The sequence below is a fragment of the Nothobranchius furzeri genome, chromosome 9, assembly GCF_043380555.1.
Source record: "Nothobranchius furzeri strain GRZ-AD chromosome 9, NfurGRZ-RIMD1, whole genome shotgun sequence".
Lineage (NCBI taxonomy): Eukaryota > Metazoa > Chordata > Actinopteri > Cyprinodontiformes > Nothobranchiidae > Nothobranchius > Nothobranchius furzeri.
In genome coordinates, this window is record NC_091749.1 from 50847419 (window position 1) to 50867646 (window position 20228).

At 39.8% G+C, this 20228-nt stretch overlaps 1 protein-coding gene across 1 annotated transcript in view; it reads right to left on the reverse strand.

The window, feature by feature from the left end:
- The window catches only part of LOC107381817 (protein kinase C-binding protein NELL1), a 517506-nt gene that overhangs the window by 373569 nt on the left and 123709 nt on the right, over positions 1 to 20228 (reverse strand). The window contains exon 4 of the mRNA XM_015953703.3: positions 3991 to 4161. Coding sequence (XP_015809189.3) covers positions 3991 to 4161 — 171 coding nt within the window. The remainder of the gene's footprint in view (positions 1 to 3990; positions 4162 to 20228) is intronic.

Consider the following 20228-nt stretch of genomic DNA (forward strand, 5'->3'; position numbering starts at 1 on the left):
TGAGACCTGGTGGGGGGGGGTGGGGGGTGCAGCTGTGGTTGGGACAATTATTACATTAACTGATGGACCTGTAAATAAATAGTTTATAAATAAGGTAGAAATAACTTCCTCACGCTGATAAATAATAACTAATCTCTCTGAGGACACGGTGCTAGTGCACGCTCCTACAGCACCTTGACACGACTAAATAAATGTTACGCAACATTTTATGAACATCAATTTATTTGCATTTATTTGTTATAAATGCCACTGTATAATTCTTGCTGTCAGTATTTGCAAGATACTGGTATTTGGGTCTGTACTGGCTAGACTTAAATGAGTTAAACCAAGGTCTATAGCCTTTGGGTCATAAACTATGAGCTGTAAGTATATTGGTCTTTTTATACTGGGAATCAGGAGTTATTTTAGTGATCATCTTGTTTCTTATTTATTTTTGTCCTGATTGTGCCCTGAGCAAATTTATGACTGAATAAAAACAAATAAAATCAACATAAATTGAAATAATCGAGCTCTCAATTTCAGTCACAATAACCGTGATTATTATTTTTGCCATAATCCAGCAGCCATATGGGTGGCAAAAGAAAACAATTGAAGCATCTACTCTTTTTCTCATATGAAGTGTTGTGCTATTTGTGTGCAGCCACAATATTTAGGGTGTAAATCTCTGAATGCTTCAGGAAGGTACTGTGGTTAGTATTTTTCAGCCAATCATATAGACAGGTGTCACAAGATTTATTTTCTCTAACTTTTGGCTCAGTTTGTCTTGCCTGTTATGAACTTCCTGACATAATGTAGGGCTGGGCGATATGGCAAAAATAGAATATCACAATTTTTCCAATATTTTATCACGATTTCGATTTTATCATGATTTTTTTATCCATGAATAGCATAACTTCAATTGCGTATTAAAGAAGAGAAACATTGAATAAATAGACATTTATTCATATTAGGGATAATCAGCACAGTGCTAACACACTTATATTTTAAACTCACACCAGAGATGATAAAAGCCCTGAGAGAAACAATTACAAAAATCAGTTTTTCTCGTTTTTCAAGTAACTTAACATAAATTAAAATCGTAAACATATTTAAAGTGCAAACATGTCAATTGCAAACGTATTGTGCAAACATTAACTTGTTCAAAATACTATGTAGCTCCCAGTAGCTCATGTAGTGAATAGTTAAGCTCAAATATGGCTCTGATGTGCGGCTGGACCAGAGATCGCTTGTGGTAGCAAAAAACTGCGCATTCTGAATATTTTCTGCAACAAGTCTCTAAATAAAGTAAAATTTTCCAGTGCAGAGTGGAGACAACCCATAGAAGCACTGATTTGATCTCATTTCAGAGAAAAATAGAACAGGTTAGATGCACCTAATAAATAAAATTACTAACAAACTCAGGAATCTTTCTTTGCTTCACTGTTCTGGTGCTGAGAATATCACTAATGCAGATCAAAGGAGATACACAGATGAATGCACCTCTTATTATTTGGAAACTACATTTACTGCAGCTGGCAGAGGCAGAGATTGTTTCTATTGATACACGGAGTTTACAGAATCATTTTAAATGTTAATAGGGGAAGACTGCAGGAGGGAGCGGTAAAATACAGGGGGTCTCTAACAAAAACAAGAAACTACGAGTCTGATGAAACCCGCTGGTTTTCCATCAGGCAGTCACGGGGCAGCTCCATCGACCCAGCGACCGAGCTCAGTCCGGTACCGACACCGGCTCGGCAGAGGGTGAACGAGCCGAGGCGACGTCGTGCTCTGCTTAAGAAGCGGTGTTATTTTCCTGCTTCAGAAGAAGCGTCCAACGTGTTTTTACGCTTTCTCCGAGACATGTCACGTCACTAAGTTGTTAGCGCTGCGCGCTAAGGAAACCCTGCGTTCCTCTTTGGAACGAAAACCTCGTTGTCGCTCAGCCGCGGCGAAGCCATGTTTGTTCACACACAGGTGAAGGTGAAAACAAGCGGGGCACTAATATATTAATATTACTATGACTCACTCTGATTGGTTAAGGGTCAAACAAAGGCGTGTCATTCGCCTGGGGTAAGTTCCCTTTTCATTCAGAGGCAGAAATTCAACAGCAGCTGTGAATCGTGATAAAACGGTCTCTCAAAAATGACAGACCGTCAGATGTGTAGATCGTAAAACGGTCTAAAATCGTCATATCGCCCAGCCCTAACATAATGTATATAATACCCCCTGGAAAATCCACAGTAGTGTGGGGTAGCAGGGTCATGTGTGGGAGCTGTATTTAGTTGAGCTTGTCCCCCATGCTCACCAGGGCTGGCCCTTGTCTCTGACCCCATTTGTACTGTGTCCTAATCAGGATCTCAACATGCTTTTGTGTCTTCTGCCTCAGATAGGTGCCAAATGGTTGAGCTTGCCTAGAGTGCCAAATGGTGGATTATTGATACCAACATAAGAGTAGAAAACAATACATATAAATGAACCTCATAACATGCAAAGTGGGACAGTAGTAGCTCAGTAAGTAGAGCGGGAGTCTGGAGCAAGTTGTCCAGAAATTGAAATGTTGCAAGTTCAATTCTGGCTCTGACCTGAGAAAGCTGCCTTGCCTGCTGGTGGTGGTTGGAGGGACTGGTGGTGCCAGTGTTCGGCAGACCTCGCCTCTGTCAGTGTGCCCCAGGGCAGCTGTGGCTACATCGTAGCTCATCACCACCAGCGTGTGAATGTGTGGTTGACTGATCGTGTTGTGAAACGCCTTGGGGAGTTGTAGAACCCTATGACAGCACTATTCAAATACAGGCCAATGTTGAGATTATTTTCCCTTTTTGGGGGAATGGGGTGTACAGTTATGCCTGTTCTGAACTTTTGAGTTTTTTTTTTTTTTTTTTTTTTTTTTTGTCAGAGAGTGTTACTGACAGCTGTTTTTCAGTTTTCTATTTGGCTAAATCGTTGCTGCAACACGTTGGTGGCAATTCTCTGTCATTCAGGATGTAATCTTCTTGGGAATTTTAACTGAAAACAAATGGATTTTTCTGGTTATCCTGAGGACATTTTCATCTTATCCACGAGGCTTCACTGTTGTGAGTAGGAGATTTGTTGTACTCACTGATTGTGCTGCAAGGTATTTGTTTGTATTTTTCTCTTGAAAAAGTAAAAAAAAAGTTTTTGTCTGAACTTAGGTGATTACATTTTTCCTTTTGCCCCTTGATCATGTAATCTGTAGCACTCATCATAATATAGATGTATAGCCGATCCAGGTGATGGTATCAGTGATCAGCAGCAAAAAATAACCTGAGAGGAGGACAGCTACTTCAAACAGAATGTAAGTAAAAGAAGTTATCACATTATAAATTGATATGGCTTTAACTTTATTTTTGCATGGGTGGAAGCTCTGACCCTGGCAATTACTAACTGAAAAGGGTGTTTTTTTTATTGCATCCATTTGAAAACACTGATGCTGTCTTTTATACGTATCACTGTCTCGTTAAAAAAAGGGACTGCTGTTCAAAAATCCCAACGCCATCAAAAAAAGTTACGATGAATTTACACACCCTGTAGAGCTGTTGATGCAACCAAACAGAAAAATTATGCCTTCGTGATTCTGAACAGTAGATGTGAAGAATTTGAAAGATGTTGACGGTTAGTGCATGCATAAATATAAGATGAAACGCTTTAAAATTGAATTCCCAACAGAGTTTGGTGTCTTCTCTGGTCAGTTGATGAGACAATTTAATGAGTGTTACCTTCTGTATCACAAAGGAGGAGTGCCTGATGAACATATTGTTGTGATACAGGATGCTATATAAATACACCACGTCCCTCTCACATTCTGTGTGTGCTAATTTGTCCTTGGGTGTTTCCTTTCAGAGCTGTTAACAACCTGTCATCTTCACTGACTCCGTAACAAACAAATATTTGTTTTGATGAATGCAGACAGCTTATTAGATGTGTCATATCAAAGAAGGGTGATAAAAAGCCATTCGCAACAGCTATTACGGCAGTTTCAATGCTGTGTGTTACCTGTTACAGTCGACGTGCAGCAGTAGGTGGGAGGTGCTGATGGTGAGGGCGATCTTGTGCCACTGGCCATCAGCAAGGCGGTACGGGAAGGATTCGGATCGCAGCTTGCCTTTGAAACGGTAGTGGTAGCGTATCTCCTCTCTCACCCCGCTACTTTCCAGCTCAAAGTAACTGCAGGGAAGATGAGAGGTCAAATATGCTCAGATTCCAAGAAAATCCCAAGAAATCACACAACTTACAAGATTTCTTACACAGCAGGTCAATTTATTTATTGAATTAACAATTTGTAGGAAAAATTTGTTTGTAGAAGCTCTCTTCTCTCTCTGTCACACACACACACACACACACACACACACACACACACACACACACACACACACAACTACTTGGGGGTATTTCTTCATCATTGAAAGTTATTTCACTAATGAAATAATTCTGGAGCACCCTAGTTGGGATGCTGCCCCCGCGACCCGGACCCGGATAAGCGGAGGAAGACGATGACGACGAAATAATTAAAAACAAAACTAAGTCCCCTGGTTTCTCATTCCATTGTGATCAGACAACCTTTTGTTCACTCGGTTCATAAATATTTGAAACAATTTCACAGGATCAGCATGAGCTCGACAGAAAAACACAACTAACTCCTTCAGAGCTGATGGATAAAACATTAAACATTGTGTAGAGGTTGATGATTTTGGAACTGCAATGGTCCATAAATAGAAAACTGAATGGCACCAACTTCCTGGGTCACTGCAGCTCTGCATGCCTCACAGTAGGACACAACAATTGCATCGGCTTTACTATCTTATCGACTTGATTGGAGCATGGCTATACTTTTGCAGTAGTGTTTAATGCTTGTTCTTCCATATTATATCCTTTGAATGTCCCCTTGTTTGCTTTTCTTTTCAAATAAAATAAGTGTTGTCGTTGTGAACACATTTTTCCGTGAAAAACATCACCCGTAGCAAAAGTGACTGCATAATTGGATTCCGGTTCATTTCTGCAGATGGACCAACTCTACATTCTGCCCTCCATGAATCAATGAGTTTAGTTTCCACATGAACAAATATAGCTGACAAAATCACAAGCAAGTGAAGCACAAAACTGACAGTAGGGCTGTGGCATAGAAGCTAGCTGATTCATAAAAAGCTGTCGGAAGCAAATCTTTAACAACAGTTGTTACAATGAGCTTCCTTTGTCTCAGTGCCTGCAAGCTGCTGTTGTTAAGGTATGACATCATTTGTGGCACAGTTATAGTTTTATCATTTGCTTTAACCCTCTGGAGGAAGGAGTTGCAGATTTGCAACGTTAAAACCTACCTACCTGGTTACTCCACATACATATTTCATGAGCATTTTTTAACTCAGAAATACCCCTGAAGGAGTTAGTTGTTCATCCTTTTATCAAAACTTAATTTGAGCCTGAGAGGGTTAAAGATTTTTTTGATTAGATTTAAAATGATAACAACTGTTTGTTAAAGGTGTTTTCCCTCACTGTAAAAAATTGCTGTATATGATTAACATGTATCCCTACCTAACATAACCCTAACTATGACTAAACTAATAACTAAACCCTAACCGTAAAATCATGACAGGAAAAACCCGCCAACTATAAAACTATTTAAAACTATTGATTTTATATGAAGTTGCTATAAATAAATGAATAAGTGTAAACAGTAATGTGTACATTTTTTCTTAGAAAACAGTAAAACACTATGAATTTTACATTTATTTATTGAAAAGATGCAACTTTTATTTTCTGGTATGGATGTATGGTGTAATTTGATACTGTAAAATCTGCATTGATTTTACATGACAATAATAGATTAGATACCATAGGGAGGCTGTGCTGCTGTTCACTACAGATGTCATTACCATCGCAATGCTTTTGAATGCTACAATTTTACACACAAGTGCAGTTGAAAGGCATGAGCAGCAATTAAGAAGGCAAAACCATTATAGCTGGTTACAACCTTACTGACAGTTAACCAGTTAATTATGTACATCCCTATTTCATACTATGAATTGAACAGTGAAAGGTGATTGAATGTCACGAGGAAAACTCTTTGAATTTAGTTTTTTGCGGCATAAATGTTGTTTTATATATTATTTTCGTGTTCATTTTACAGTAAAACAATGTAAAAAAACATTTTCTTCTACATTAAAATACTGACTTCAGCACCATTTTTAACCATTAAAACAATTAAAATTCCCTTCTTATCGTAAAAGAAAAAAAAGGTTTGACCGTAATTTTAAGGTACAATTCTGGCAAACCCAGCTGCCGGCGTTTTACCATAAAATCTACACTTTTTTTTTACGGTGCTGCAGGACTGACCCATCTGTGTTATCACACCAGTGAGTGTAAAAATAAAAGGCAGTGTGTATGTTTGGTTTACCAGCTGATATTATTCAGAGTACCACCAAAGCAAAATATTTATTTTTTCTCCAAGCACAAGATAAGAGTCTTATTTCTGTCTCCATTTCACCTACAATTGTCATATTTTAGTGAGTATGACTCGTGGCTACTGCCTTCACCATTTGGGCGCCCCACTTCACCCCTATCAGTCACAGTACGTTAAAAACCAGATAATCACATTCACCAGCAACCTGGCAGCCGCAGGCAACCAGTCATGACATTTTTGCCAGCCTTTGGCGGTGTATGACCCCAAAAACTGGAGTGTGTGGTCCCAAAGTGAAATCAAACGTAAAAAAAAAGAAATACTGCTTCTGGAAACATCGTCCGCTATGGAGCTTAAACCAAGCACAGACGGCAACATATCCTTGTGTGATGCAAAAAAGAAAAGAAAGAAAAAGAAGCATTCACACCTATTAAATAGCAAAGCTCGACAGCTTTCATGCATATTTATAAAATGGGAACAAGAACCCACTTTGCAAAGTATCGATTAAGGCTGCAGGGTTTTGATTTTAACCATTTCTTTGGAAAATTAATGAAGAAGAAGGACTAACGGGAGGTCAACACATAATAAAATGTCAAACAGAAACATTTACAACTTTGTTCACTTTTTTTTCTCAACTTTTCATTTATTGGGTGTTAAACTGAGGTCACACTTCAGGTCATTCTTACATTATTAATTATACTTGATAAAAAAGAGAATCAAGGTGAAGTTCAAATGCAAAATATTAAATATGTCACTTAATACATATAGTAAAGCTTTTGCATCAATCTTTCATTTGCAGCCGCCTAACTCACATCCTCTCCTGAAAGCTTCATCTATGTTTTTGTCCATTTTCTCCCAAAAGCCTGATACGAAGACCTTTTCATGATCCAAGAAAAATGGCTGTGGGTCAAATTCAGCACAACTAGGTTCTCAGGCTCTCCAAATTGTGCTCCTTCCATCCATCTACATGTCCACTGGCTGTAAATTAGGTCCCTGATCGAACACAGGATTCTTCTTCTCACCTGTATGATTCCCTTCCAGCCTCTTCAATGTGGCATTTTATTCATTTCCTCAACCTTTAAACTTCTTCCTAACATCTCATCTTCATGTGTCAGATGTTAGATGACCAGGTTTTTGCATCCAGACACCAGAACTCTAAGCTCTTACACCTTACCTACACATTCACAAACCTATTACAGCGATTGACTAAACCCATCCTTTTGTGTAATTTTTGATCACAACAGCAAAACACATCTCATGTTGTTCAGGTTTTTTCTGCTCACCACCTAAAGGCAAACGGAAGGAATTTGAAGTTAAAGTCCCATTGGTCATCACACTTGGGGACCCCTTGCAGTTGGGGACAAAAATGTATTTTCTGTAAGCAAAGTACCTCATGAACCACAGGGAAGTTTTAAATAAAACTCTCAGACATATTGTTGAGCTTATATCTACATTTAATTCATTTTTCGACTCTAACCCAATTCAAGATGGCTGCCACAGCTAACCAACATCAGCAATCTGAAATATTGCTATGACTCACACAAGCTAGACGTTAGGCCAAAGGTTGCTGAGTTAGTAGCTGATAATTCTTTACAACTCAAAAGACAAACAGATCATATAAACTTTGCAAAATTGCATGACTTTATTTAAAGCGTTGTTTACTAGATTTGACCAAAATGGCCACACCATCATTTATCAGCAGGATCTTAAATTAAAACTCTAGTGTGAATGCTCATTGACTTAAAGCAGGGGTGGGGAGTCCTGGTCATTCGCGGGCCACTATCCTGCATGCTTTAGCTGTTTCCCTGCTTTGAAGAGACTAGCAACTTATCATATCTTTAAACCATTTCCTTGAGCCAGTATGTGCTAAAATGACCCTTTACAAGGTTAATGAAAGGTCACCCAGCCCCTATCACCCCCTGTAGCCAGAATATTCCACTTACAACTTTAGAGTGGCAATCCGGTCTTAAAAGAAAAATTGAGCTCACACACCTGGCATGCAGTCTGGCTCCAGCACATTTCCTTGAGCAACAAGCCCATAAAAAAAGGTTGATTTTGTAGAACTGTAACACGTGTATTTGCTGAATAAATAAGATGGTACATAAACAATGTGTTGTTATTCCTACACTTTAAGGATTAGAAGAAGAAAGAGAAGAAAGAGAAATGCTGCAACCTCCCAAAAAACAAAAAATACGGAGAAGGAAGAAGGGTAATGAGTATTGGTGTGTTGTGGGTTTGCCTGGGCCTAAAACCTTTGTACACAGCTAATGATTGCACATCAACCCCCCACTAAGCCGACTACATTATTACTAAAACAATTATTACACAGCAAATTAACAAGCCTTACGGGGTAATGTTTTTCACAATGGTCATTCCAAATTGCTTGCGTCACAAAGTCCCGTCTTTCTCACATATTTGTTTGCCTGAAAGCAAGAGACGTACAGCCTCTGACTGGCCGGTTCTGTGGTTTTTATACAGCAAGTCATCACCCTGAAATTAAATGAATACATCACTCTGTGCCTGTGCCGGGCTCCGGCCTGACAGCCCATCTTCATCATGCTCCCGGAGTCGGAGCCGCTGATCCTTGTCAGCTGGAGAAGAATCATTTGCATTGAACGAGGAGTAAAATGAGAACGAGAGCTCTCCAGCTTTGCCTCTCCCACTGATGGAAGCCTCCTCGGGGCTTTGAGAGGCCTGAAATCACTGAATGAACAAAACCCCTGTTATCCTGATTTGACTCATGAAATAATCATCAAAGGCATTAACTCCACTTCATAGCAAGTGTTTGTTTTATGAACTATTTAGTAGCTATTATATTCCTGTATTACAGCAGATGTAATGGAAGGAGGGTGGATGGTTGCTTACTATTGGCAGGCGCTTAGTTTGTTATGAATAGTACAGCCTAACAAAAACAAAGGATGTCATCCTTGTTCAAGTGCTTTTCTGCAAACAGTATTTTAAAAATAACACTTTTCAGAACTGAAATGCTTTTTTTTTTTCTTCTGATGATCTATAGGCACTCTAGCTTTGTTAAAACAAACAGCGTGGTTTTAAAAGACTCCAACTGGGAGCATCCACAGCTTTCAGAAGAAAAATCATGTTTACATGTTAAATAAAACAGCTGAGAGTGGTAGAGAAGACTTGTAAACAGTACAATACAATGTGGTGTCATGTTGTTTTTCTTTGATTACTAAAATTCACTTGATGTCAATTTACGACATTTAAGCAATGAGCAGATTTTTGTTTCAAATATTTTTGAGTGACTAAAAGATGAGAAAAACTGTAGCAAATTATTTATTTTTGCACTGATGACAAGAACAGGGAGGCTAAGTCACGCTCATCTATGTTCCAGACCATGTGTCCCCTACTGCTCAAAAAATAAATAAATAAATGGGAGTCTATGGAAGGATGAAAGCTATTTTATAAGTGGGGACATTTTTAAACATTTGTCTCCAGAGACCCATGACGTTTTTATGCCATACATTACAGCAGTGGTCCGCAAATGGTGGCCCGCAGGCCGGAGCCCTCTCTTTGTGGTCCCCAGACCCTGCGTGCACCCCCCACCCCCACCCCCGACGGCCGACCGCGAGGTGTAGGATAGATAGAGCTGAGGAAAATAATCAAATAATCAATGCATGAGATGCGGGCATAAACAATTCTGCATCATAGAAGAGTACCACAATCAATTATAGTGGATTGTAGTTTTGTTATTTTAATGGCGGCGCCAGCGTAGCATCCACATCTGTCAGAGCGGTGTTCTCCAAATTTACCGGGTAGGAAACTTTCTGCCTTTATGTGGTTCTGCAGGGCTGCACACTGGAGTTTTAACCTGAGATAGAAATTCTCGTTCCACTTTATTTTTTTGTTTCATGATGATAAACTGATGTTAAATTCAGCTTAAAGAGAAACTGGTAGGAAGCTCTGGTTCATTTTAAGTTACAGGAGATCTTGTCTCCTGTCTGCTCCTCCAGAGAGCACGGACACGAGGGTCACATGGTGAGGGTCCCACAGGACAGCTTCATTAGCACTTTGAGATTTCAATGAAATGTAAATTGCGTTACAAATTAAATCTATTATTATTATTATTATTATTATTATAGGACAGGTTAGTGCAGTCACACAGCCCGAGCTAGAGGGGGACAGGTGCTGTTCGTCTTTATATTGCAAGCTTGTGTGTTATGTGACCCTCAGACCATTATAATTGAGGACCCCTGCTTTACAGTATTAGTTCACAGTATAAGACAATAAACTAATCAGCCACAACAGTTAAACCACTTCTAAGTGAAAACCAATCATCAGTTGGAGCAGTTTTCTTTTGTGGGTGTTACTTTCACATGGACCACTCACCTCAGCATTTTTGCAGGACAATCATTTTGTACTGAAGGTAATTATGGTCATTACTTCCTAACTGCAACACATCACCTGACTCATGCTTCTTAAAGCATTTCACAACTTTGTTCCCATTTTTATTCCTAATTATGCCCTTGTAATGAGCTCAGTAGCTGCTAGAAATTTTAAAAGAACACCTGATTGTTTCATTTTTTTTAAATATATATTTTTATGTGTTTCTTTTTTATGTGTTTCTTTAACAATATAAAGAAAACCTGCTGCTTATGTCAGAATTTGTAATGAAGAACTTTTAATCAGTTATTTTTTATATTAGTGTTTTTGTAGAAGATTTGCATTTAACAAATTTTAATAGTTTTCCTAATTTAATTCCTAATAATTTTCATTATTATTTGCAATAGGCTGCAGCACATACATTAATGATCGAGTATTGTATTAAACTTTCCATTGATACACAAACACAACACCATTGTCAGGTCCTAAAGATATCCTTTCTCTGTTTTCTGATCATATCCACATGCACTCTATCTGCTGCACTCACTTATTAGGATCAATTCATTTAATCACTTTAAAAAACATTTCTACAACATTTGCTTTTATTAAAAGTAAAAAGTGAAAAGGGGCCGATTACAAGGTGGTGAAGTCTCAAAAGGGGCACAAAACTGACTGAGAGAATAACCGTAAATGTGTATTTGTGCAGGTCAGTTGTCTTCTTTGTTAAAATGAGAGACTAGGCAGCGTTAGCTTGCTTTTAGCTCCCCCTAGTGTCCGCTTAATAGAACCAAAAGCAAAATCTATCTTCTCGCTATGCGCTCCTCTTTTTAACATCTTAATATAACAGAAATGTCTTCCTTTGTTTCGAGCGATTCATCACTAAATTAAACAAATGAGCTGTGTTGATGATCTAAAACATGCAGGAAACGTGCTGAAAGCAGACTGCAGCGCCAGGCATGTCAGCTCCACTCTTCTACGTCCAACAGGGACCGGACTCTGACATTGCAAAGGCAATATTCTGGCCACAGAGGGCGATGGGAGTCTGAGTGACATTTCTTTTAGCCTGGAAAGGGTCTTTTTAGCACATAGTGACTCATCAAAATATGGAAAAGTTGCAAAGTATGCCTTTAATCTAACAGAATTCCGTTCTTGTTGAAATATATCAGAATCAGAGTGAAGACAGATGAGCTCTCCATCATAACAGATGTTCTGAGTCCTTTACCCTCGATGTGAAAATTTGTCCAGTAGTGATTTGTGTGCACACATCAATAAAATGAACCTTAATCTCAAAGCAGAAGTTTTAACATGAAAAAAGTTGAATGCACGAATTGAAACACCTCAGCATTTGACTTTTTATCTGTCTCCTTCCTTGACTTCATACAAGATGAATTTTAATCCAAATCACAGCGTGTTATTGAACAAATCAAGGCTGTTGTGATGAACTAGTAAGGCAACAACTGTCCATGTGAAATACTGAGCATCATAAAGTCATGAGGCTTCATTTAACACTAAAACTCCCAGAATTCTAACTTCACGAGTTTTCGCAGAAACTGTCATTTTGAGTATTAAATGCAGGCTGACGATGACGTGGTGGAGCAAAATGGTTCAAGTGCTCTATTAACTAACTTTTTATGGTTGTGTGAACCTAATAATATGATAAGAAATTATCATTTTAAACCAAACCTTGAAAAGAAGTCTCTCAATTGTTTGCTGGATGACCGACACGGCTCCTTTCTGTGGGTGGGGGCAGAGGGTCAGAGATCATCTTCTTTACTGTCAGAGTCTCTGCTGCTTCCTACTGACCAGTTTCCATCAGCTCTACCCTCTCTGCCTGTGCAGCCTCATTTCTCATGCTAGTTTCACTGAGAACGTTCTCCTAAAAGCCATTTTAGCAGCTATTTCACATGGAGTTTGAACGGAGAGTGAGTGCAAGCTGGAAAGTTGGTTGCTTAGCAACGATGGCACTGCTCGTCATCCGCGGGAAAACTTTTAACATGAAAGCAATAGAGCCGCCAAGCTTATGGGAGACAAAGACAAAAACAATCATATTACCTTTTTGTTACATTATTTTATGGAAATTATAAAAATTAAGGACACAAAAATAGGAAAAGTGTTGAAGCCAGGACTACAAGAGATCCGTCTAACTAAAGTTATTACAAATCACAATATGACAACAGTCAGAATGACTGCCATGGGAGTTCTGGTGTTAACACATTATCTGCTGAGTCAGAAAATCCCTTTTGGGACTCTTTAACAGGATTTAGCTGCCTTCAACATCAGCAGCACCTGTGCGTGACAGAGATACTTTGTCATTGACTGCTTCATGTAGAATATTGTTTTCCACCCAAAAAAAAGCCAAAGCTCCCCACTCCCTCTCTCTCTTTTACAGTTTCCCTTTTATTTGCCTGTTTCATTTATGTGACGCTATCTGTGAGAGTCTCTACAGACGGAGAAGTTTGACAACATTTCAAACTGCTGAAACAGGGATTTTAAGATCTGATGCTATAGCCTACAGCTGCTGGAATGATGCCTTCTCTTGTGTTTGATGCCTTTTGTGAAGCTCTTTTTTATCACTTGAAAAAGAAGAAAAGGGGAGAAAAAAATCAGCCGCCTGTAAGGTTTAAAAAAAACTCGTATAGAATCTTGTTCATTTCTGAACATGTCACGATATTTTAGTTTGGGGTTTCAGTAATTAGGAGCAGAGGGGAGTTTTCTTCTTCAGCGAAGTGACGCTGTAGATTAGGATGTTAAACTGTTATTATGTTAGATAAGGACATCATTTACTGATGATGCTCATTCCTCAGGTCTTCGTGAGTGCTAGCGGTACACTGAGACCAGAGGAAGTGATGATTCAAGCAATAAGTAAACAGCCACAGTCGTGGAGCGACACGCTCTGTCACCTGAGATGAATATTGTGGGCAGTACAAAAGGCTCAGAAAGTGCTGTGACAGCTCTGATAAGAAGCCATTGGGGTGACAAGTGGTCTTCATCAAAATGCAGTGGCATCATCTGTAAGAGAAAAGTTTTGGAAATGAATGCCTGCCTGAGAGCGCGGGGTTAGCTGCATATCATCCTGTCCTTTCTCCTCACCTCCAGTGTCACGCAGCTATTTTATGGAGGGCAGCTGACAGCCAATTATCTGCTCAGCAGGGAGGGTCAGCCCTCTGATGCTCATCCGTGGAACGGGAGGAGGAAATAAACCAGATACCACGATGGTGCAACAGACCGATGCTTTTAGGTGCCAACCTGGAAAATCTGAGCAGCTTCGATTGCATTTCTTACACTTCACTTGTCACCAGTTGACTGTTCTTGATGGAAGTTCCTGAGTTTTTGATATTGCTGCAAGGAGATGGCAGATAGCAGCTACCTCGACAACTGAGCACAGCTTGATGTTTACAAATCAATTTACAGGAGGAAATCAATTCTCATTTTCACAGTTTGGACTGTGTAAAGTGGGGCATTATTAGCAGGGAAGGGCTGTATGAGACAGACCACCTCTGGTTCCCGGTGTGCAGGCGATGATGGTGTCAGGTTGAAAACGTCAATGAACAAGCCAGAAAATGGTGCAATCATTAGGACGCAGCAGAGTAAATAACACATTTTTTGTAAGGGTGCTTCCAAAAGTCTACAAAATAAAACATCTAAGAAGCCAAGAAAAAACTGAATTTTGTCATGCATTTAAACTCCAGAATAATATTTGGCCAGTAAATCAGCTAACTTTTTTAATTTGTGAAGAAAATTATTCTGAATCTGTAAACACCACGGTTCAAGATGCTGTCTCATATAATTACCAATTAGACCTCATACCAAGGGAATGTAATAGACACACACACACACACACACACACACACACACACACACACACACACACACAACCCTACTAATGGGGTTAGTCTAAACCAGTTACAGCCTCAGTTATTCTGAGCATTAACCCATCTATGTTCCTTTATGATTTCTGCAGCAATGCTGATGATCAAAGATAAACCGTTGAAAGCAAGCGGTACTTTTGTGTTTGAGTAAGACCTTATCAACAGAAGGCCATTAGGGTCCAAAATCCCTGGGAGCACAATTTTCAAATGAGTACTTTGTCAGATCGTTCAACCTCCAGTAAAACAGTAAATGGCCTGTATCCTAACCCTTTACAACACGATCAGTCATTAACCTATTCACACACACACATTCACACCCTGTTGGTGATGAGCTACATTGTAGCCACAGCTGCCCTGGGGCACACTGACAAGAGGTGAGTCTGCCATACACAGGCGCCACCAGTCCCTCTGACAACCACAAGCAAGTCTCCATTTCATTACAGGCAACGAGAGAGTTTAATGTGTAAAACAATGTTCATGATTGCCAAATGTTGTAACCCCTTGTTACAAATCTGCAAATGTCCTCACTGGCTCACGTAGAAGGAAACAAGGCATCTAATACGGCATCACCTTAGACCTGCTCCGACGTATTTCAGACCAGTTTTTTATGGTTACATGTTAAGAAGCTGCCAATATTTTACTTGGAATCATTTTGTTCATTTTCAACAACATATTTCCAGAGATTAACAGTAAAACATTCACATTGTCTCTAAAGGATGTGTTTCACCAGAGCAGCTGCAGTAACTGGTGGACTTGTGAAAATGTTGATCTTTTCAATTGAAATTTAAACCTTCATTAATACTAGTAACAATAACCAATTCTCTAATGATGATGATCAAAGAAACTGCTTATGAGAAAGACAACAAAAACAAGCCGTTGAAGAGTCTCTGAGGTCCATAGCACTGGACAGGTGGTGGAGGTAGCTTCTGCAGGGGGATCAGTCATTTACATTATTGTCAAGCACACTGGTGTTGTTATCAACAGGTGAATCCAACGGTGCCATTCTTTGTTGTGGTTGCTGCTCCTGAGAAAGCCAAGCAGCTTCCAGGCTATTATGATCTTTTCTTTTTTTTATTACATTTGACAATGTTTTAGATGGTACCTCACAGAACTAAGGGCAGCAAATGACAAATGCTCTCGAGTATGCAGGAATATTTAATATGTGACCCAGTTTAGATGCCTTACTGCTCAGCATCTGCTGTGTGAACCGGGCTGCTTGTTTTCTGTGTGTTTCTCATTCATCATGGCCGGCCAGTTATCAGCAAAGAATTCTGTCTTGTGTTTTATCCTCTCTGACCTCATTGCACATAAACTGGAGATGTCCCTTAACAACATGCCACAAAGCCACATACTACCTTTAAACCAAGCCATGCACCATTAGTTCAACACATTCTCAAACCTGAAGCGCCTAAAACTGACGCTGGGTGACCAAGCGTTTGTTTCCGACGCGTTGGGGCTCCCAACGCATCAGGAGGCGACGCGCTGTGCCAGAGCGTCGCTTTCCGAAGCCCGCTGTAAAACGGAGATTTTACCGAAATGTGACCTTTACCCTCTTGCAACTTTACCTTCCCCTCACCCCCATCCTAACCTTAACCCACTTGTGCATGAAAACTTTGTTTCTAGTTGTGTTGGCCATCTCACACACGGCTAACGATAAATTTATAAGGAGGAACTGAGTTAAGGTTAGGATGGAGTGAGGAGAAGGTTAAATAGCAAGAGGTTAGAGGTTAAATGTTGGTGAAATGTGCGTTTTCCTGCGGGCTTCGGAAACCGACACTCTGGCGCAGCGCGCTGCCTCTCGACGCGTTGGGAGCCCCAATGTGTCGGAAACAAACGCTTGGTACCTCTGTCAGTATTAGCCTCTTTGGGTGTGAGCATGTGTTGATTAGTTAGGTTCTGCAGCTTTTTGCACCCTTTGAAAACCTTATTTTTACCTACTACAGATTTCTATTGCCAAAACATCCTAACTTCTCAAAATAAGGGGACATTGCCCAAGAATCAAATGCCAGATTGGCTAAAATACCAACTAAAATCTTGCAGCTCAAAAGGAAACTTTTTCATAAATTGACTGAAAAAAGACAGATTAAGAAGCAGAGAGAAATGGTTGATTTTACCTTCATTAAGTCAGACTAAGTTGCAACTTTTCTGCTGGTAAAATAATAGATAAAACGTGCAACATGTTAGCCATAGCAACAGATTAAGGCTTCTTTCACAGCTGTTGCCTCTAAACATTCTTTTGTAGAAGCCCATCAAATATTTCTGTGAAAAATACAACCCAGGCCTGACAATGTAACAATGTGTCTCTAAATTGTTTGCAAAAACAAGCAAAAATGAAAAATGTAGTTTCTTCAGGCTTTGGAATTCAGAAGCAATAGATGGAATTATTCCGTGCAACTGATCTTTTTTTGTTACTCTTTAAGGCGACGCTGATAGTAAGATTGTTCCCAGGGATGATCCGAGGAGCACGGTGTGGAAGCTGGAATTAAACCGGTTTGAGAAGGTGTAGGCCATCCCTCAGCTCGACTGCATAAACAGATCAGGAGTTCAGCGCTGATGCTGGCAGGCTGCATTTCTTCACCGTTCAAATAAAAATTTGGTTTTGATGCCAAAAAATATATATGTAACAGAAAACTTTAGCACATCGAGTCCTAAAAATAAACAGAAGCAGGTAAAGACAGCAGGAATGCATTCTGTAATGGAAGCAAGGAACACCAACAAACAGTCAAGACTTTTTAGATAGTCTGCTGAAGAACGATAAACAAACCACAGTGTCAGTTTTGGCAGATACAATTCTCACTGCTTCTTATCGATAAGTCACCCCATCTGTTTTTCTCGGCTGATATTTACAGCATGAGGTAGAATCAGACGCCATGTGCTGCTTATCAAGCTAACAACGAGTTTCACGAACAAAGACTTTTGTAATCCAACACTTGAAAAAAAAGGATGTGGATCTAATACCACCTGACAAGATGCAGATAGTCAGAAGCTAATGTCATTAAATGTTTGGTACTCCAATCCATCATAACATATTTGGCATCCAGATATTGCTTAAAGATGTCTTTGTTCATATTTTCAATACATCTGCAGTGGCCTCTAGGAGGAATGAATGTCTTGTAAGTCATAATGTGGGGAAACAAAGCTCTGGTGCCCATGTTTCAGCACAGAGAATTTAGCTGGAAGAGAAAGTAGCTTCAGACAGCAGGATTTAGTCTAATTTCCTGATATTTGAACATATTGCCTCTGATTGGCTGACAGCATCAGGACCACTGACTCCATTTGCTCTGCAACGTGTTTTATCTCCACAAATAACACAAGCCTGGAGGAGTTCAGCAGGAAGGTGGAGTTGCTAATGCTAACAATTAGCATCTACTAGTTGAGACGTTCTCTGCTGTTTTCTGGACGCTAAACCAACAACAACCTTCCCCGTCGTGATTGTGATTTATCAATTTATTATTTTATGTTTGAAAGCATTTTGTGCTTTAAAACAATTTATGCAGTGTTGATGTTTTATTTTTTTTTTTTGTTTTACAGTATTTAAACTATTTCAAGTATTTCAACTACACGTCTCTCATTTAACCACCAGTACAATCTGCCCACCCCGACCATTTAAAACAGTTTCTTGGTAAATAGGGATGAAATATACATTGTTAAACTTCAAAAACCATTTTAAGTATGAAGATGATGAATGAAAGCCAAAAAGTGCTAATTTATTTTATTATTTTCCAAAGTGTCAGCTGGAAGGTTCTTATTTGAAAATCCTGACTGAAGCATTGGCACCTTCGACAAGTCGGCATTAATAAGGTAATTACAGTTACTCGGCATCCTTGTGCAAAGCACCTGGATCTTCAGGTAGACCAATGTTCTGTTCTCAGTGCCTTACAGATGCTTCTACAATGCAGCAGATTATGGCAGATCAGCAACACATTCAAAACCTTCTAGATCTAATACATCGCCCACCCCTATTTCTGAGGTAAACACATCTTTTCAAAATCAGCGGAAACTCTGGCTCCATGATATCAACACGCTCGACTGTTTTTCTGACAGTAACAAGGTCTGAGGATGAAGCTATTAAAGGTTAGCCTAGCCTGCCAGACTCCTCCTCGGTTTAATTCTGCACAGAGAAACGGTCTGGGAACTGTCCTGTTCAAATAACCCCACCCGGTGAGAATTCTAACCGAGCCAATCAGCGCTGAGTAGCGTACGTCACACACCATAACGCAGAGTTGGTCGAACATGGCAACTGAAACGCAGTTCGCTGCGGCTCTTTCCTCTGTTCTAAATGACTTGGACACGTCTTTAAAGCAATAACAAGTAGAAGCGCTAAAAGCCTTTCTTCAAAAGAAAGATGTTTGTGCTGTCACCAGGCGCCATTTTTAACTGCAGCTAAAAAACTACAGCATCGCGGATGTCACATATAGCGACGCTCAGATTCTCATAAACAACAAAGACAGCGGCGGAGTTCGCTGTGGCTCTTTCCTCTGTTCTAAATGACTTGAATGTATTTAAAACCACAAGTAGAAGCGCTAAAAGCATTTCTTCTAAAACATAAAAGATGTTTGCACCATTGCCAGACACGTTTTTTTTTTGTTTTTTTTACTATAGCTAAAAAACTACTGCGTCGCTCGGTACAGTCGGCATTTCCGTCCTTTTTCTGATTGGTTATTTTTGAGCTGCCTGGTCCCGCCCCTCAAGTGCATCTCTGCCTGTGAGTTACCAGACTCTTTGTCTGTGCAGAATTAAACATAGGACGAGTCTGGCAGGCCAGGCTAATTAAAGGTGTGGATTACTGACATAAATAAGTTTTAACAATTATTTCTGATTATAATTGGTTACTCTGAGTGGTTCATGCAGGCTGAACATGAAAATAGTCTCCTACACCTATCTCCTGCATTAGCTTCTGATAGAAAGTAGACGATGAAACTCTAGGATTTGAAAGGTCTGACAGACTAACCCATCTTGACTCACGATGAGGAAGGCTGTTGGTTTAGATCCAAGAATCAGCAGAAAACGTCTCAGCTGGTAGAAACTAACTGTTAACATCAGCAACTCCACCATACAGTGGAACCCTTCCAGGTTGGTATTATTAATGGAGATAAAACATCCACGTTGCAGAGCAAACAGAGCCAGTGGTAGAGCCATATTGGTGTTATCCAATCGGGGCGAGATATCCAAATATGATCCTGCCGTGTTAGCCCTACTTCACACTGGAAGCATCAGTGGAGCGGAATGACAGTGGAACTGTTTACTCACGACTGTCGCTGCGCGCCCGTGCGCATCGGGTGAATCTCGGGAGTGACTTCTCTGCCATGCTCCTCGCTGGACTTGCAAGATTACAAAATCCCTTGAGTTTATGCCATCTGCCATTAAACCCAAAAGTTCATGTTTGATATCGCTGTTTGACGTCATAAATGATGTTGTTCCTCTCCACTGGCAGGATTAAAGCCAATAAGACACACGGCTGATTTTCTGGAACAATGCGGTTAGGTCAATTGTACTGACATAATCTACATAGATATGATAGTGCTAAATTGCTGCTGTAGTCTTTTATTTTGAAAATTACCAAGGGTTTTCCACTGAAACAGTTTAGGAATCACTGGATCATCTGACCTATAATGACTAAACCACTTATG